Below are 17,815 nucleotides of genomic sequence, written 5' to 3' on the forward strand. Positions count from 1 at the left end.
CCAAAGTCAGATCATCTTCCCATGAACCAATGTCACCCCAATACATTTAATTTCAAAAAGATACTAATTTTTTGAGTGGCACATATGAGCCATGTAAGCCAAAATCAGGTCTCAAAAAGGTTCAAGTGCATGATATCATACCGAATATATTCTGTGACTCTAAGGCAATCATGAGGGAAATAAGTCACAAAAGGAAACTAGAAAACACTTGTGTGTTTAAAATTTTTAATGCCTGCTCCCAAGTGTCAAGTTCACTCTAAGCTAACTCTAGGTTCCCCTCTGGCTCTAAGCAGCTGTGATTCGTGCACAGTGCAAATCTGGTGGCATCTCAGTTCCCACGTTGCCTCCTTTTCTCAGTTTTTAATCTTCTTTGAGCCTAGAATTTTAGGATTTGAATTAGTATCAAATAAATCATAAAATTACTCAGTACAGTAAGAGGCATATTGCTTTCCATTCCAGGCTGACCACCCTGGCCCCCACCCCTGGATTCCTTTCTGGGACATAACTAGTTTTCTTGACTACACATGATTTCTCCGGTTGTTAATTAGGAATCTATCACCCATTCACTACCATTACAGGCAGATGTGCTTTTATTTTGACTTGCCTGAAATTTTATAGGTAGAAATAGGAAAGTGACTCTTGTCAACACTTCCCCTCCACCTGCCTCACTAGAAAGATATACACACACATATATTCTTTTAAAAATTTTTTTAAATTTATTTGAGAGAGACTTTTTGTTCCACTTATTTATGCATTCATCAGTTGATTCTTATACGTGCCCTGACCGGGGATCAAACCTGCCACCTCGGAGTATCAGGATGACACTCTAACTAACTGAGCCACCTGGTCAGGGCCACACATACCTCCTTAAAATTTCCTATTTGCTCTGGGCAAAGACTTAAGATGCTGAGGAATACTGAGTAGATTATGAAAGCATTTTCTTTAAATAAACAAGATTTAACCAAAATAGTAAACCATGGGGGATGGAGAAAAGCATTTTTTATTATTTGAAGTGGCCTCATGTCAAAATGGAATGTGTTTATATACCACGTTCTTAGATGGATGTTTCCAGATCCTTAATAGAAGGTTTGGTGAATGAAATTACTCTTTTAAGAACTCTTGTTGTTGTTGTTATTGTTGTTATTGTTGTCGAGACCGATAACCCAGAAGCTTCGTTCACTGGAGCCTAAGCAGCCACAGCTACCACTGCCCTAGGATCCGTGGAATGTTTTTAGATTTGCTGAAACACAGCTTCAGGGCTAATGTGATAATAACCAAACATTCTGGATTCTGTTCAGAGCCTCAGAATTTAATTAATATTGCAAAGCTCTAAGCATCATATAACTTGCTTATTCTCATCTTGAAGCAATTATCATAAAATTTCACCTTCACTGCATTTAAGGCTAAGTATATACACATATTTGCATGTAGCCGATCACATTTTTCATTTTTATTGTACAATATTTTATTCATACAAATGGATTATATGTACATATATAAAACATACGTTAGTTAAAGCCATTTGTGTGTCTAGCACCCAACCTAAGAAATAAAATATTACTAATTGCTAAATAAATCCTCAACTTCCCACTAGATTCTAAATATTCCCCCCTTATTCTTTAGTTTTATCCTGCATAGTATAAAACCCACTATTGTTTAGATGACATGTTTTTAAAATGTTCTAGAAGTGGCATCTTGCTATATTTTGCATATTTTGTTCAGTATTGTTTGTGTCTTTTATCCCTGCTGGTGCTCACAGCTAAAGTTCATGTATCCTAAGGGTAGTATGATCTTCCATAATACGAATGCACCACGGTCTATGAATTCATTATGCTATTTTTTCAGGTATTTTTGCACTCATAAACGATGCTGCTATGAACATTTTGCTCATGTCTTCTGACACACATGAGCAGAAGTTTCCCTAGGGTGAAATTATTGGGAAATATGGCATGTGCACCTTCAATTTTGCTGAGATGCCAATTTGTTCAGCAAAATAATTATATAAATTTACATATACACAATTAATGTGTAAGAAAACCAAAAGTCCTGGCACAATTTTTGACTCGATTTCATAATCCACATCTAATCTGGTAACAAATCTTATCAGTTCTGCTTTCAAAATATATCCAGAATCCAATCTATTTTTGCTATTACTTCCTACTCACACACACTGGCTTAAGCCTCCACCTTCCTGGGTCCAGATTGGAGACACTCTGCTCCCTCCCTCCCACACTATCCCCTCATTTAACCCCATTCTTTCTCCTGAGTTATGAGCAATATCTTCTGTTTTGGCTTCCTTGTTTCCACTTTTGCATCCCAAAGAGAATATTTTCCATTCTGTAGCTAGAGAGATCCTTTAAAACTTCAATTCAGATCACTTTATTTTCTTGTTCAAAATTCTACAAATTTGGTTGCCTACGTGTCCTTGGCCAAAACCAATGGTGTGGCACAATACCCATTTATCACACTGCCTACGCCGTGGCTGCTTGTTCAGTGTCCCTGAGCTTCCCTGGCTTCCTGTCACTTTTCATGTCAGGCAAGCTTGACCTCCCAGATGTTTTGCTGATTATTTCCTCTGCCTGGAAATGTACCTCCCACTCTTTACCCAGACCTCCCCATAGCACTTTCTAACTTCCTTCACGTACTTACTTAAATTACCACTTTCTCAGAGAAGACTTTCCTGACTCCTTATTTAAAATTACAATCCTGCTCCTAAGTTCCACCCCTCTTTCATGAGGATAGAAACTACGAGCTCTTTTGTTTCTGCCATATTCCTAATCCCTAAAACACATAGTAGAAGGAATACAAATAACAACTACAGTAATAATAGCCACTTATGTAGTGCTACTACTCTAGGTACGTCTAAGCAGACTGCGTAAATCAACTCATTTAATTCTCTCAAAAACCAATGTGGAGAAAGGACTTTCTATTCTGGCAATATAAAGAGTTTGTTTCCTCACCATAAAAAACAAGTATAAAGTTGAAAAATATGAACAAAAAAAAAACTATTCCATCACACTGGAAATCAATCAAAGCCCTGGCTGGAGAATGGCTGAGAAACCAGCTTTGTTGCCACAGTTGATAGACTCACTTTGGAACTTGAAGGGAGGGCAATGGCCCCTGGTTTCTCCTACATGAAGTGGGAAATTAAGTTGAGAAAAAGTGGGGAAAACCCACAGCTTTTGAAGCCTGGTGTTGTGGTCCCGATTTGGGGTAAGTAGTGGAGCAGCAGGATTCAACAGAAAAATCCCTGCAACCAGAGGCCCCACTAGGCTGAGCTAGCCCTCCACACACCCCGGCTGCATGAGAACCTGTACGTGCCTGGGAGACACTTTGAAAGAGTCTTCCTGCACTAGCTGGATTCTGCAAAACAGTGGTAAAAGCAGTCATTCTGGTATTCTTGAGTTTCAAGGACATATTTTAAATTTTATTAAGTGCAAAGTTTGCATTTTTAAACTTTTTTAGTATCAAAGATAGTTTTCTAAGGCTTTTGTGTTATTTGGTAAAAAGGAAACACTACTACGATTAACTTTACTATATCTACTGTTAAATATGCATTTACAACTTTCTAACTAATTAGACTTATGGGGCTGGGAAAACAGGAATTACTAATTCAGATAAAAGCATTAATCAGTATTTCTTTTATTTTTTTAATAGCAGAGGTGGAGGAATAATAAGATATCATATCGGATTAATTAACTACTTAACTAAGCAAATATTTGCAGAGTGTCTCTTACATGCCTAGCACTATGCTAATTGCTGAAGATACACTGGACAACACAGTCGACCACAGGTGCCAGACACAAGGCCTGCAGGCGAACCCAGCCCTCCACCTTGTTTCATCCAGCCTGGCACCTTGTTTCTACCCAGCGGCCGTGCCCAGCTCCTTGCCCCTAGTTAAGGAGTAGTTACACTTATACAGTGCTAAAACTACATTTGGCCCTCTGAAGGCAACCGCAAGGCTGATGTGGCCCCTGGTGAAAATGAGTTTGACACCCCTGCAGAGTAGACCATGTCCAACTTTTATGGGCCACAGATTCCTATGTGGAAGACATGATAAATAAGGAAAGGAATCAGCAAATATCATTGATTATTGATTACTGGTGTCACTCTGAAGTGTGACTAAACTGTGCTCTAATAGGGAAAAAGAAGACAGAGGACATACCTCACTTTCAGTGGCCGAGGGGGGTTTCCCTGGGGGCTGCCCAGCATGGGGCTTTGGAGAGCTGTACTCAAACAGAAAGAATGGATTCTGGCTCTTTCATCTACTGATTGTGAGATTTGGGGCAGGTCACAAAACTGTTCTCTGCTTTGATCTCTTTATTGGTAAAATGGGAATAGTAATAGTATATAACTTGTAAGATCCATGTGAGAATTAAGTAAAATGAGTACTGTATTTTTTCAGACCATAAGACGCACCTAGGTTTTAGAGGGGGAAACATTTGAAGCAAAAAATGTGGTAAAATGAAATAACATAACATTTCACCAATGTAAATGTAAACAGAAATCAACAGCCATTATTCCTCCCAAATAACAACCATTATTCCTCCCAAATTTGGTGGTGGGGGGAGTGCATCTTGTAGTCCGAAAAATATGGTAATTAAATGCTGTGTTTTTCAAATTAAAAAATAAAACAGGCCTTCCAGCCAAGAAAGATTCAGCCTTGCAAAGAGATCCAAGAGAATTCCTGGCTGAAAAGGCAATCAGCGCAAAAAACCTATGTATTTTAAAAAGTCAGAAGTCCACTGTGCAGGGAGTGTGGAGCACGGGCGTGACAGGGCCATAGGAGGGAGTGTGAGAAGGCAGGGGCCAGACTTGGAATTTGAAAGCTGGTTTCCTGCATGAAAGTTAATGATGGATACTAAGTCACATGCTCTGTAAATGAAACAGACGAATTTACTTGAATCAGAAAATATGTCAACAGTAACTAGAGCTAGCTTCGCGTTTGTTTTCCCTGGTTGTAAATTACAGATGCCTTCTCCAACTCATGAAACTGTCAGCCAAGAAAGGAACTTAGTAAAATTAAAAGAAGAAAAAAACAAAAACAAAAATCTCAGGCACCCAAATCTCTGACACTAGGTGTTAACATTCCTAAGGCCTACAGCAACAAAAAAGCTACCTGCAAAGCCTAAAACGCAGGCTCAGAGGTACCTCTGGAAATAAGCAGGGGGCTAATATGCCACGTAAAGTCTGTCACCAGTTTATTGTCCCAGCCTTTCTATCCCCTTCACTGACACCCACTGAGACATACTTCTGTGGCCCATGAGGCCGAAACCGAGCAGAATCTCCTTTTCTTTAACAGATAAACCCATTTTCTTAGGAATAATCCAAGGGTAGCTAAACTCCAAATTCTACCAAGGGCTTGAATATTTTCTAAAAGAACAAATCTAGGAGGAAAAAGCCCAGCATCTCAGAGGATGGCAGCAGGGCTTCGTAAACAGCTCTACCTTGTGCAGCCAGCTCTTTCCATCTCTCCTTGTTCTGCTGGATGATGTCTACCAGGTTGTTCTTGAAGCTCTTCAGGTCCACACTTGCAAGGGAGTAGTCTGGGGAGTAGGTTCCATCGTTCACGGTGCCTTTCACATTCGATCGCCTAAACAGATCAGCAGCGTAAACCCATAATGGTACTTGAGCTAACAGTAACAACCAAACCAACCAGAAAATACCAAGGTCATGATGTGGGGTGAGAGAGCAAAGCCTGAAACACTTTATAAAACCAACTGGGGAATCCGGATGGCAGATACTCAGGCCTCGTTTCAAGCACATGTCAGTGTTACTCACCTGCCTCCTTTCCTTGCTTCGTGGAGAGCCAGGGACTCTGTCAAGGATGCTCTGGGTCTGTCAGAGACTCTCAGAGCAGCAGGTGGGGATGCTCATGTTTTAGAGGGTGGAGGGGCCTTAGGAGAGCAACAGAACCTTGGGGCGACCTCACTTACTAGCGAGTCCATTAATGAACATCACCAAAGAGGCATCACACTTCTGGAGCCCAAAGTGGGCAATGCCACCTGCTCCTTCTTCCGTCACCGTGCAACCTCCAGGCTGACCTGGATCTTCCTCAGGTAGAAATTTCCTCAGTTTTCTCATTAGGGCAACATTTAGGGTGCCTGTCAGTGTGCTACTAGGAAGGGTTGTATGTTTAGATGGGTAAGAATTCAGCATGACTTTTCTGAAACTGGAAGTTTTAGTAATTTCCCTTAGCGAATTTATTGATGAACTATCAAGTTTAAGATAATGTAAGTTGCATATATAATGGACATGTTATTTATATTCATTGTATTCATATTATTTTAAAGGATAACTTTGATAAAGATAGCTTTCTATAGATATAAATGGTTGTGATTGATTTGTTTGTAAGCAAAATAAAACAACCAGATATGTTACTATGTCCAGGAAATAGTGCCTACATCTTCAACAAAAATTCAAATAATTTTATTCTTCTTGGTAGTGAATACTATCTGGCATACACCTTAATACTTTGAGATTTTTGCAACAGAAATCGGTTATTTCAAAGGCATATGCAATATAATACATGGCCACTAGGTGGCAATACTATCTAAAAATTCTTGAATTTTTCTGCCTAGATGTAAGAAATAATAATCATAAGTGAAAGTTTATGAAACATCACAAAGATAAAAAATAAAGCAAAAAAAATCAAACCTGCTTGCTCCATAAGAATTTTTGGTTTTTGAGTCTTCCTCTATAAGAGGAATAATAATTTTCTCTGTTGAGTCCGTCAGGAGAGAAAATGTTGGCTCTACTATGAAATCAATAAAACCTACAAAAGCAAACAAAGATAAATTCAAATGTTACAATTTACTGAACCCTGAAAATAGTAATAACAGAGAGTCTCTGATGCTCCTGATAGCAAGCATCAACTATATGGGTTTATTTACCCCTTGTGATGATTTTTATCCAATAACACAATCTACAAGGATGTTCCAATAGCTGCATAAAATATTCTCTGAAGCAGTGGAAGCGACTCAATTTAAGCTTGCTAACTCAAGTGTATTACCTTTCCCACTTACTATTCAGCGTCACACTATTTCCTGTTCACAATGAATTCACGTCTAATCAGATCAATGTATTTGGATTTCTGGATGAAAGGGATGATCACCCTTCCTGAAAAGTCTTCACCTGATTGTTGGATTTTGTTACTGACCAACCAGAAATAATATTTACGCTTCCAAAAAAGTGAAACTGAAGGTTTTTCTCAGGTAATAGGAAATCAACCACTTTTTCTCCCCCTCTGATTAGTCAGAGCTTTCTGCCAGTATGTTAATATTCCATATTGCTGTTTGTTATTCTCTGGGTATGAAGTGTTAGTTCACAGCGTGTGGGCGTGTTCTGTCAAATCAGCAAAGAGAACACTACCATCCCTGGGAGATAGCGTTAATCTCACCGCCTGGAGATGTCAGAACAAATAAAGACTTTTACATTTATAGTACTCATCAAGACAGAAAATGACACACAAGAGAATAGGGCAGTTACCACCCAGTGGAGTGGTAAGTGCTCTCCTAGGTGGAGGAGAATAGAAACTATTCTAAGCCTTTAGGTACATTCAACCCCCCAAGGTCCCAGGAGAGGTGGTGCTGGCAGTCCAGTGCTTACTGTCTGAAACCTGCCTGGGAGCAGTGGACTACCCTCTGAATACAGGAGAGTAACTAGAGGGAGGCTTTTTAGTTAATAGCATCTCGAGCAATATCCACACTTGAAGAGTGGCCCATCTGCCAGATGTTTGGATAAAATTAATTCACATTTCAGATAACTGGATTAGTCATAAAACACATTAAGGTACATTTTTAATTAAAAAAACTTTAATAGTTTTGTATATTAATTGGTGCCTCAAGGTCAAAGCAATGTTAATTGACCACCCAGGTACTACTTAATGTCCTGGCTATGCTTTTAAATGCCTGCAATATGGGCTGTCAAATAAGAGGTCATCTGTACTAACATAGCGGCAATTTTGATTACAGCCACAAGTCTCAGAAACTTCTGCTCCTCCCAGGTTGCCCGAGGAGGTCCTTAGCCTGCCACACTAACACCTGCACACAAATACTTGCGTTATGGTGTTTATAAAACCAGCTGTGGGGAATTGGGTGGGAAGGGGGAAAGGTCAGAGCAGGAAGCTTTCTTAGAGCTGACCCCATTGGTAGGAGGGGGAGCTGCAATGGCTGCAGAGGTGAGGCAGCCATCCAATACTGATGGAGCAATGCAGATGCTGGCCCAGGGAATGACTCTTACAAACATTTAAGCTGTGCAGCACAGCAATAATACATTTTAATAATGGGCTGCACTTGAAGTCTCCAACACAAATACAAATAAAAAGAATGAATATGGTGGGAAGTGGTATCATTTTACAGATTTCTTATTGTTAACTTATCTGTTCATATCATAAGAATTTTTTCCAAAAGGATATGAGTTAGCATATTAACATATTATGCAAGCTTAGTGATAACAGAACTGAAATATTGACATTTCCATTAAATTATTTCATATTCAAAAGATTACAGAAAACAATAATCAGCCACAAAAACGGCAAAAAATACTCTCTCTTCCACAAGATTAAAATCCTCTTTTTTTTTGTAAAGGGATTACAAACAGAATAATAATTTAATTTACTCATGCTGCTTTATTGAACTCGTTTTGAATGTTTTAATAAAGCCTACAATTTACATATAGATGTGTCTAAAGAACAAATTTATCATGACAATGGAATGAGGTTCTCATGGAAGTCACTGGTTTGAGCAGCACAGTGTGTCCATTTGAGAACTGCCAAGCACACACCCGCTCTCTGTGACCACCCACCTCCCTCATACCTATTTGTGACTGGGCCACCATAGTCGACTTCCGGTCACAGAGTGGGGAAAACGGAAGCCCTAACTCGGCTTCTTTATCTCCCTGCAAAAAGGAGAGCTCGTTAGTACACAGACTTGGTTTGGAGAAGCTCAGATAACAAACAGCCCAAAACCACAACTTTCATTTCTTAACTGGTACGGTGTATTTATTTATTTTGATAACACCAAAAGCTGTCATCTAAGTTTATATAATTCTATTCAGATGGTCTGCTTTGCGAACATATTCCAAAGGAAAAAAAGGACATTTTCAGCATGTGGAAACTCTGCTTTGCTGTACAACATCTCAATTATAGACACACCTTGCTCTTTGGAATTTTCTGAAGTTACCATAAAATAGTTATCTCAGTGTGTTATTTCACATTTAATTAACAACCCAGCTCACAAATTTTTCTGCTTTTTTTATTGTCCTGTGCCAAATACATCAGCAGATATTCCATATCAGGAATTCTTAATTACACTGCTTTTGGAAATTGACATTATATGAGCATTTTGAAACATCTTTCTACTTATTAACCCATTATATTTGAATCTTCCACAGCAAGTAGCAAAGGGGATCTTCACTCATGGTCAGGTTCAGAGGTCAGGAGACAAAGGCAGGTGCCTTCACTCTTGCTCGGCTGTGAAGTCTAGGTAACTGTTTAGCCGCTGTCTGGGGGCTCATAGCTTCCACTCACTCTGCTTCTCCAACATTTTCTCATTGTGACTTTTACGGCATCGTGTTAATACATTTTATTGGCTTTAATGTTTTATTGACTATATATTCTGGTGCATTTCCTCTAAACCATGCTTCTGATTATGAGGAGTGGGAAGTTTGATGTCATGATTGTTTGGGAAAATCTAGATATGGTCACCAAAAAAACAGCTACACACAGGAACATTTCACCATGCCAGGACTTAAAGCAAATAGGGAGTAGCCTTTCTGTGTCCTCTCCTATCCACTGTCCTCATTCCCCTAGGGAATAACAATATCCATTCCATTTGGAAGTCATGTTTATACCCAGCTTCATGGACAGACAAAAGGGAATTATTAGGACCATCAGCCTTGGAGTCCCAAGACACAGCATTGAATCACCGTTGTTCAGCTGGCTATTGTACTTTGCCATGTGTAATGCTCATTTTTTGCTCAAATTTTTGAGGGAAAAATAAGCATGTGCATTATACATGGTATAATGACTGCATGATCTCATGTATGATGCACACAAAGTGTGGAAGCCTATTATACACAGTAAAATGCAGTGTCTCTGGTACTTCAGATATTCCATAGCCTTGGTTAAAATTGGCTCTCCTCATCTGTTACCTGACTCACTAATTTTGTCCTACTCATTTTTGGAATAAAGATATACTAGTATCTACCAAATTGAATTATCCTGGGGTGACCTAAGCTACTGTACATGCCAACAAGCTCTTCATGGAGGTTGTGCTGTAATTTGTGATGTTTTAGGAGGCCATACATACTTTTAAAGATCAGTAACTTACTGAATACACATACGTTCTGAGGTATTGACTCACATAAGTGACTGGAGCAAAATTACAGGGCCCTAACGTCACTAAATGCAACTAATTAACCAATGACACTCACTTATACCCCCGGATCTCTGCCTCTGACCTGGGGGAGGAGCCTGCAGGTGTGAACATGGGAGAAACGACCCTGTCGGCATGGAGAAAAAGGAGGTGTGCTGTGCCCAGCCAGACAGCTCACACCTGTCTCTGCGATTCCTGGGGGGGTTGCTGAGATTTCTTCTCCAGAAGGCCCTGGCAACGTCCTAATCGTTGCCTTTATACTTTCGTGCTTAACAGCACGAAATGCTTTGATAGCTGTCAACAAGCTGTGGAAGCCAGAGACTTAATGACACATTGGTTTTCTTTTCTTGCACTGTTCTCTGATGTGGAACAGTTTCTATGGCTTTAAAGACATGCAGAAGGTAGGAAAAAGTAAAGTAGAAAATTTCAAGAAAGCTTTTTGCACTGAAACCTGAACTTTAATCCCAGAAGCAACGCCAACAACAAACAGGTGGGCCTTTGGCCGTAGGTTTGGGGGCCATGTAAGGTCAAACTCTATCTGACCTCAAAGACAACTTTCTACATTTCTATAGGGGAATTGAACTGAGATTTAAAAGGAGGGGCAGCTGCAATTGTTTGGTCTTCATTGAAGAACTTATTTAAGGAAAACAGGTCACCTAATTATCTTTCTGCATCCCTCCTGAAAAAGGCCTTTCTAAATTCTAAGAAAGTCACCAAAACTGTTTAAATGTTTAAAGATTATTATAGCTAACATTCATTTTCAGCTGAATTTGTAGGATTTAATAATATTTTTGTGAGTGTTATAGTTTACAAAGTATTGATATGCCTTGTATAATTGATATTTACATATTCATCCTTAAAACTATAAGCTTTGGTTTTTTAATTTTAAGTTATTATCCTGGCTCATAGCTTCAGTTCTTTACATTTATGAACATGTTTTGGTCGTATCTCTAAATTTGTGCTACTAGACCCATAGCTGAGAACATCCTAACTAAACTACATTTTTATAACTATAGAAAATACAGTTTATTTTGAAATAACACACTTTATACTATTTCTAGCAACACTGAAGAAAACCAAGGGGGCTAAGTATATACGATCTGGGATAAAACGATCATTTTGACCTTCCCTTCTCAATAACTTGCATTTCCAGCTTTTTTGTTTCTCCTTAGCTGAAAGGTAATGCCTATTGGTAAGTGTAAGTTTTATATGTATATTTATTATTTTTCATGTTTCACAAAGCAGCTATATGAAAAAGGAAAAAACCTCAGTCATTGCGTTCATTTACTATGAAGTATGAACAAATTTTAATGGCAGTGACTATTTTTTAACTTTAATTTTATTAACTTCTTCTTATCTTGCCAACCTACTATGTCTGTTCAAGAAGAGACTAAGAAGTAAAAACCTGCCTTCCTTGACTGATGGTTGTTTTCCTGGCTGGCACACATACAACTCTGATCTCTCAGTGAGATCGGCCACAGCTGAGATGAACGGAGCACTTTCCAAAGGCTCCCATTCCGGTCAGAAGGCAGGAGCAACGGTGTTGACCTGTGTGGACGCTCAGGGAGGGCATTAACTGTGTCGATGGTGACACAGGGGTGCTGTGAACATGCCTTGGGGACAAGGACCTGCTTTGTCTTCTTTACCATCAGCTGCTGACTCAAAAGTCAAAAGTAAGGGTTTCTCAAGACTGCAGATTCTGATACAATTCTGAACTCTTCTTGTACAGTTTGCTGTGACTTTAGAAAGTCTACCTGAAGTAGTTACACCAAGGGGTAACACTGATGGGATTTTAAAGGGTGATACAAACAGCTTGATCTACACTGGCTTGTCTTCTAAATTGGGACTACTATAATAAAACAATTAAAGAAAAGAAAATTAAAAAAATAAAATAAAGAAACAAATTGTTCATGTCTATTTAAGCCCTTTTGTTAAATAAAATAAACTTGGTAGACAAATTAATAAGAAATTGATTTAGAAGTCAACACATCCCAAAATTCCTCTGGATGTTTCCGAAAAAATAATTCATACCTATGTGTACGTAGACTTATACATATAGACTTACGAGTGTGTGTTTATGTGCACACACATACACACATAAATTTTGTTGTTGCTTTTGATTCTAAAAATCACTTCTTTCTCTTACTAGTTTTTTCTCTTTTTGAATTAATATCCAGTCTCTAATTTTGTTTAAAACCTACTGAATAAATTTCAAGTCTAAGAAATATTCCACAGAGCAAAGAAAAAAATACTCCTCTTTATTGGTTAACTTTTAAAACATGGTTGTGTTGGGAATGTGTTTTTTAAATTACAGCATGACCTTCAAAATTTGGCTTTTAGTAAGTATTTACTTATCTAAATACTCACTTAACTTACTTAATACTCAAATATTTTACTTACTTAAATGATATTTTGTAAAATAACAAAATATCAATGGCTCTGTAATACTTTGCCTGGAAAAAAAGCTTAAAGTACATTGCAAGAATAACAAATAATACAAATTCCTCGTATTTGTATTATGTCTGTAAGACCTCTCACATTTATTCTATCATTTGGTTCCTCACAACCATTCTGGGCGGAGGCAAAGTGGAATCAATACCATCTTATAGGTAAGAAGGTGAAGACTCATATTCCCTCTGCTGGAAAGATAGAAAGCTGGGGCTTAGACTTGGGTTTTCTGAAGCTAAGTCCAGTTATTTCTTACTTTGGAATGATCAGGCTTCTTATGCTTATTCAATACACATAAAATACTTCCTTTAATAAGAAACACAACATGTTTACATTTATACTGCAGCTGAGGGCAGTGACGAGTTCTGGGCGGCCTTGGCTGATTTGCCTCAAATTCTCTAGTGGATCACATGACACAGCATTTTGAGTTTTAGTACATTCCAAAGACAGGAAGGAATATATATTCAAATTGCTTTGTAAAAGTGCTATTTTGACACTCTGAGATAAAAACCCCAGTCACTGGGCTTCGTAGTGAGAAGGGATCTCTCAGCACTGTGGATTCTACAAAGTAAGAGTTTCTTTCACAAGCGGTGATCCAAGGGTGAGCAAGAATAAGAAAAAACATGGAAGAACTATTGCAGTCCCACCAATGTCTGTGCATAGATACACAGATCCAGTTAAATAGTTTATGTCAAATACACTCAGAGCAAAGCACACACCAGGGAGCTTCAGATTCATTGCTGCATCCACCTCCAAAGGGCTAAAATACGTGGTGTGGCTGAGAATACGCAAGGGTACTGAGAGACTCACTAGTTGACTGAATGTGCAAAGGCATTTTACCTGTGGGAGGCAAGGTCATATCTTAGCAAAAGTCTCATAAACTTGTTTTGATTGTAAAACAGGTTTGTTGGCAGTAGAAACTCATTCATTTTGACCTTTAACTCCACATTCTCCTGTTTTGCTATATACGCTTCTGAAGGGGATTTGAATGTCATTTACTTTTTAAAATCCATTTACTTTGAAAAATCCAGAAAAGCTATGAGATTCCAGCATTGAAAACTAAAATCTGTAATCAATTTATTGTGATCTGAGAGGATTTTTGTAGTTGAAGAAAAGACACACTGGTAGCAGAGATAGTTTGATTTTCTAACAGCCCATAGTAACATATACGCTTTCCTCTCCTTAGGGCGATAGGTATATTGCCAAGACATAGAAGCAAAGACTGTCATTTCTGAACACTTTGGGGTTACACAAATATCCATCATTGCTCACCAAGAGTCCTGTCAAAACAAAACAAAACAAAACAAAAACCTGATACCTCCTTTCTCTAAGTAGCACAATCTAAAAAATGTAGATCACAAAACCAAGCATCATGTTATTATACCTATTCTAAGACTTGACCTTTTGTGTTGGATATATTTTAAACATTAATATTCAGAGAGCTGAGTCACTGTTTACCAAGCCCTGAGAGTGACAGAGGAGCTAAGCAGCCTTATGGAAGCCTGCAATTTCTTTCCACCCTGAAATTCAGATGTCAAAAATCACCGCCCGCTGGAAGCTTCATTATTGGTATCTGTCATCTTTCTAGAAAATTCAAGAATAAGATGGAGTTCAAAAACATCTGCACTCAATTCCATTGAATTCATTACTATCATGATCCTGTCAGTTATTCTTTGTCTGGTTTGAAATCAATAAAAGACAGGAATAATACAAGTTATGCTATTATTTGGAGATCCATCTATAATTTTCAAGAGTCTCTGGGATTTAGTAGCGATATCTTTTTTTTAACACAGTGATTTTTTAGAGATTTTGAGGCATTAATGAAGTAATTTTATTCTTACATATTATTTTCTAAGTCAAGGAACAATTTATGTTCAAATCTTACCTATATTAGTTAGGAACACACTTGTGTAAATAACATTCAGTTAAGATATAAAAAAATTTCACTCTACCCTCCAAACAGAGAGTTCCGTTAATGTCTTCCAGTGAATCCCAGTCCGCACAGGCACCCATTGTTCGGACTTCAATCAGCATAGATTAATTTTGCCAGCTTTTTAACTTTATACAAATGGAATCATACAGTATGCATTTTTGGGGATTTATTGCTGCTTATATTTAGTGCAGTTTTTACTGTATGATATCCCACTGTGTGACTATACCATGATTTATTGGTCCATTCCTATCCTTGATGCACATTTGGACCATTTCTAATGTGGGTTATCATAACTACTACTGTTACAGCTACTCCCAACAAGATGCTTGGTGAGCAGAAGCACTAAGTTATCTGGGTTACACGCCTATGGACGAACATGCTTGTTCACAAGGGATGTTAAGCTGAACCTTCATAGATGCTAACCTGTAGTTTTCCAGATGGGCTGCAATGAGTTAGACTCCCATCGGCAATGCCTGACCCTTGCAGTTGTTCTAAGTAATACTTAATATTGTCAGTCTTTTTAGTTCTAACCATTCTAGTGAGGATTAACTGTATCTCATTGTGGTTTTAATTTATAGTTCCTTGATAAGTAATGATAATGATCATGCTTGAATATACTTACTACCCACGTGTATATTTTGTGACGTGTCTAATCAAATTGGGCTGATTTTCTTTTTATTATTGATTTGTAGATGTTCTTTATACATTCAGGGAACAAGCTCTTGGACAGCTATTTGTAGTACAAATAATGTTTTCTAGCTCTATGACTTGCTTTTCTTAATAGTATTTTTATAAGAGCAGAAGTTTTAAATTTTGCTTTTGGCCACTTTACCATTTTTTAATATGTAGTGCTTCATGTATTTCTACTCTAGCATTTACCTCTTAGTAGCAGAAAACAACTCTGATTTCCTTCCTTCCTTCCTTCCTTCCTTCCTTCCTTCCTTCCTTCCTTCCTTCCTTCCTTCCTTCCAATATCTGAGATTCAATATCTGGACTCTTTTTAACAAATGTACTGTACCATGTAGGGTTTTAAAATACATTTATCTGAAGGATTAATAAATTTTGCCTAAAGTCCAAGAACCCATTATGGCCATTCTCTATAGACATATATACGTCAATATGAATGGCCACTATTTCCAAAAACATTTGCAGAGTGTGAAAGATGCACCTGTCGGAAAAACTCCTCCATCAAGGCCATAGTCCACCGGTGGTGCAGCTGCCAGCACTTGGCTGGGTGGCTGATGTCCGCTGCGTGAAGAATCAGGGACATGGTTTTGGCCCTGTCAATCCTGTAAAAACCCAAGGACATACACAAATGATCAGAACAAGGTAAGCAGTTACAGTTCTCTCTGAGTCCAAACCCACAGAACTCTAACGTCACGAAAGAAAATAACCTACCCTTCAGGCTGCTGCAAATTGTTGCGTATATTTTTAATTTGCTGGAAGTGACCAGACATGTCTGTAGACAAAACCATTTCAACCACTAGGTTCCGAAGATCCCTGCAGAGCCATCGAGAGAAAAAAGGTTCATTTAGCCCTTTAACGTTCTCAAGAGGAGCCCTTCCTGAAATACTGCTGATTACATTTTATTTTTCTTAATAGGTATGAACACAAAAGAAGCTACTTTTAAAATATAAAGGCACTTTTAAAAGTTTACATCATTTTCCCTTTTAACATTAAGGATTTAGGAATTTGCCTGGAGAGCAATTTGTGAACTAGGCTGTTAGCCATCTCCTCTTAAAAAACTGGATACTCTCTCCTCCCATTGCTGCCATTGAGCCCACCCATAAATCCTAAACGCTGTGCTTCTGTCTGAAAGGATCCTCACCAGTTTTATAGAAAAACTATTACAAACACAGTAGATGCTGTTAACAAAATCCCTAATACTCAATGTTACAGTAGGCAGTCAGTTAGTTATTAATGAAAGCAAAGGGACCCAGACACCAGATTAACTAGGAAAGAACAGTTTCACAGTGAACCTGGGCATCAGAGTAGGTGAGAAAGATGTTTTTCAGTCACATTAGGGAGCAACTGGCACCATTCTGCTGGATTAACTGGGGCAGGGAGAAAACTGGGAAAGGAAATTCCTTTCATTAAGCACATGAGCCATAGGAACTGAATGACAGAGCAGAACTATGAGGCATATGCACACAGTAGGGGCCAAAATGGTAACCATAACACAGAGGAGTATAGTCTGGGGAACTTTGCAGAAAGATCAGATGGGATAAGGGAACAAAACCCCAGAAGATCCAGGAAAGGGCCTGAATGGGGGAAGGCACCAGCACAGGCTGGGGAAAGCTAGGAAGAAGTTTGAAAGAAAGCATGCACTTTTCTGAACCCAAGAAAATAAATGAAGACAGCAAGGACATCGAAGCAATCACAATTATAGCCTGCCCACTGTCTGCCTCTCCAACAGCGTACTACCACTTTTCACTCTAATAAAACTTGCCACAATCTTTTAAAATCCTCCTACACAGTGTCCCTGAAATTCCTTTCCTGCAACACCACAGAACAACCCTATTTCCTGACCATGAGGGAGAGACCCGCCTCCTTCCCAGACTGCCCTAGTCCTGGTCCTCCTCCCGTGGCATTTATACAGCATTTACTCAGTCCAGCAGTGTTCTGGGCATTTTTTAATCTTTGTAAAGACATTTAATCTTTGTAACAACACTGTGAGGGGGTATTATTATTTGCTACCACAGACGATCGAGTCCTTTGCTCAGTCACACAGGTAGTACAGAGCAGAGATAAGATCCACACCAAGAGTTCTGCTCCCAAGGCTGACTCTGGGAGCACTGCCCTGTGCCAGCCTTCCACCTTGGAACCCCCAAAAACTAAGATGCTAACATAAGTGGGGATTTTCAGTTTCAGCTTTCAAGACCCTGACCCTACATGTCATAAGCAGAGCTATCAGTACTACTGAAATATTAGCCGAGACATTGTAAATATGGGGGCCACATCACAAACCTATATGTGAATACCTCATTCTCACACTAAGTATGAAGTAAGCTGCCTCAGCTAGCTTGCATCTTCCACAGTCACGGCTTGCTCAGTACAG

At 38.7% G+C, this 17,815-nt stretch overlaps 1 protein-coding gene across 2 annotated transcripts in view; it reads right to left on the reverse strand.

Moving 5' to 3' along the window:
* Positions 1–17,815, reverse strand: part of PDE1A (phosphodiesterase 1A) — a 294,356-nt gene that overhangs the window by 21,761 nt on the left and 254,780 nt on the right. For both annotated transcript variants that reach the window (XM_053665231.1, XM_053665232.1), the window contains exons 9-13: positions 16,156–16,257; positions 15,926–16,046; positions 8,817–8,898; positions 6,658–6,775; positions 5,448–5,593 (exon numbers count right to left, since the gene is read on the reverse strand). In XM_053665231.1, coding sequence (XP_053521206.1) covers positions 5,448–5,593; positions 6,658–6,775; positions 8,817–8,898; positions 15,926–16,046; positions 16,156–16,257 — 569 coding nt within the window. The remainder of the gene's footprint in view (positions 1–5,447; positions 5,594–6,657; positions 6,776–8,816; positions 8,899–15,925; positions 16,047–16,155; positions 16,258–17,815) is intronic.

Source organism: Artibeus jamaicensis, unplaced genomic scaffold (genome assembly GCF_021234435.1).
Source record: "Artibeus jamaicensis isolate MK-2021 breed Jamaican fruit bat unplaced genomic scaffold, CSHL_Jam_final contig_391, whole genome shotgun sequence".
NCBI lineage: Eukaryota > Metazoa > Chordata > Mammalia > Chiroptera > Phyllostomidae > Artibeus > Artibeus jamaicensis.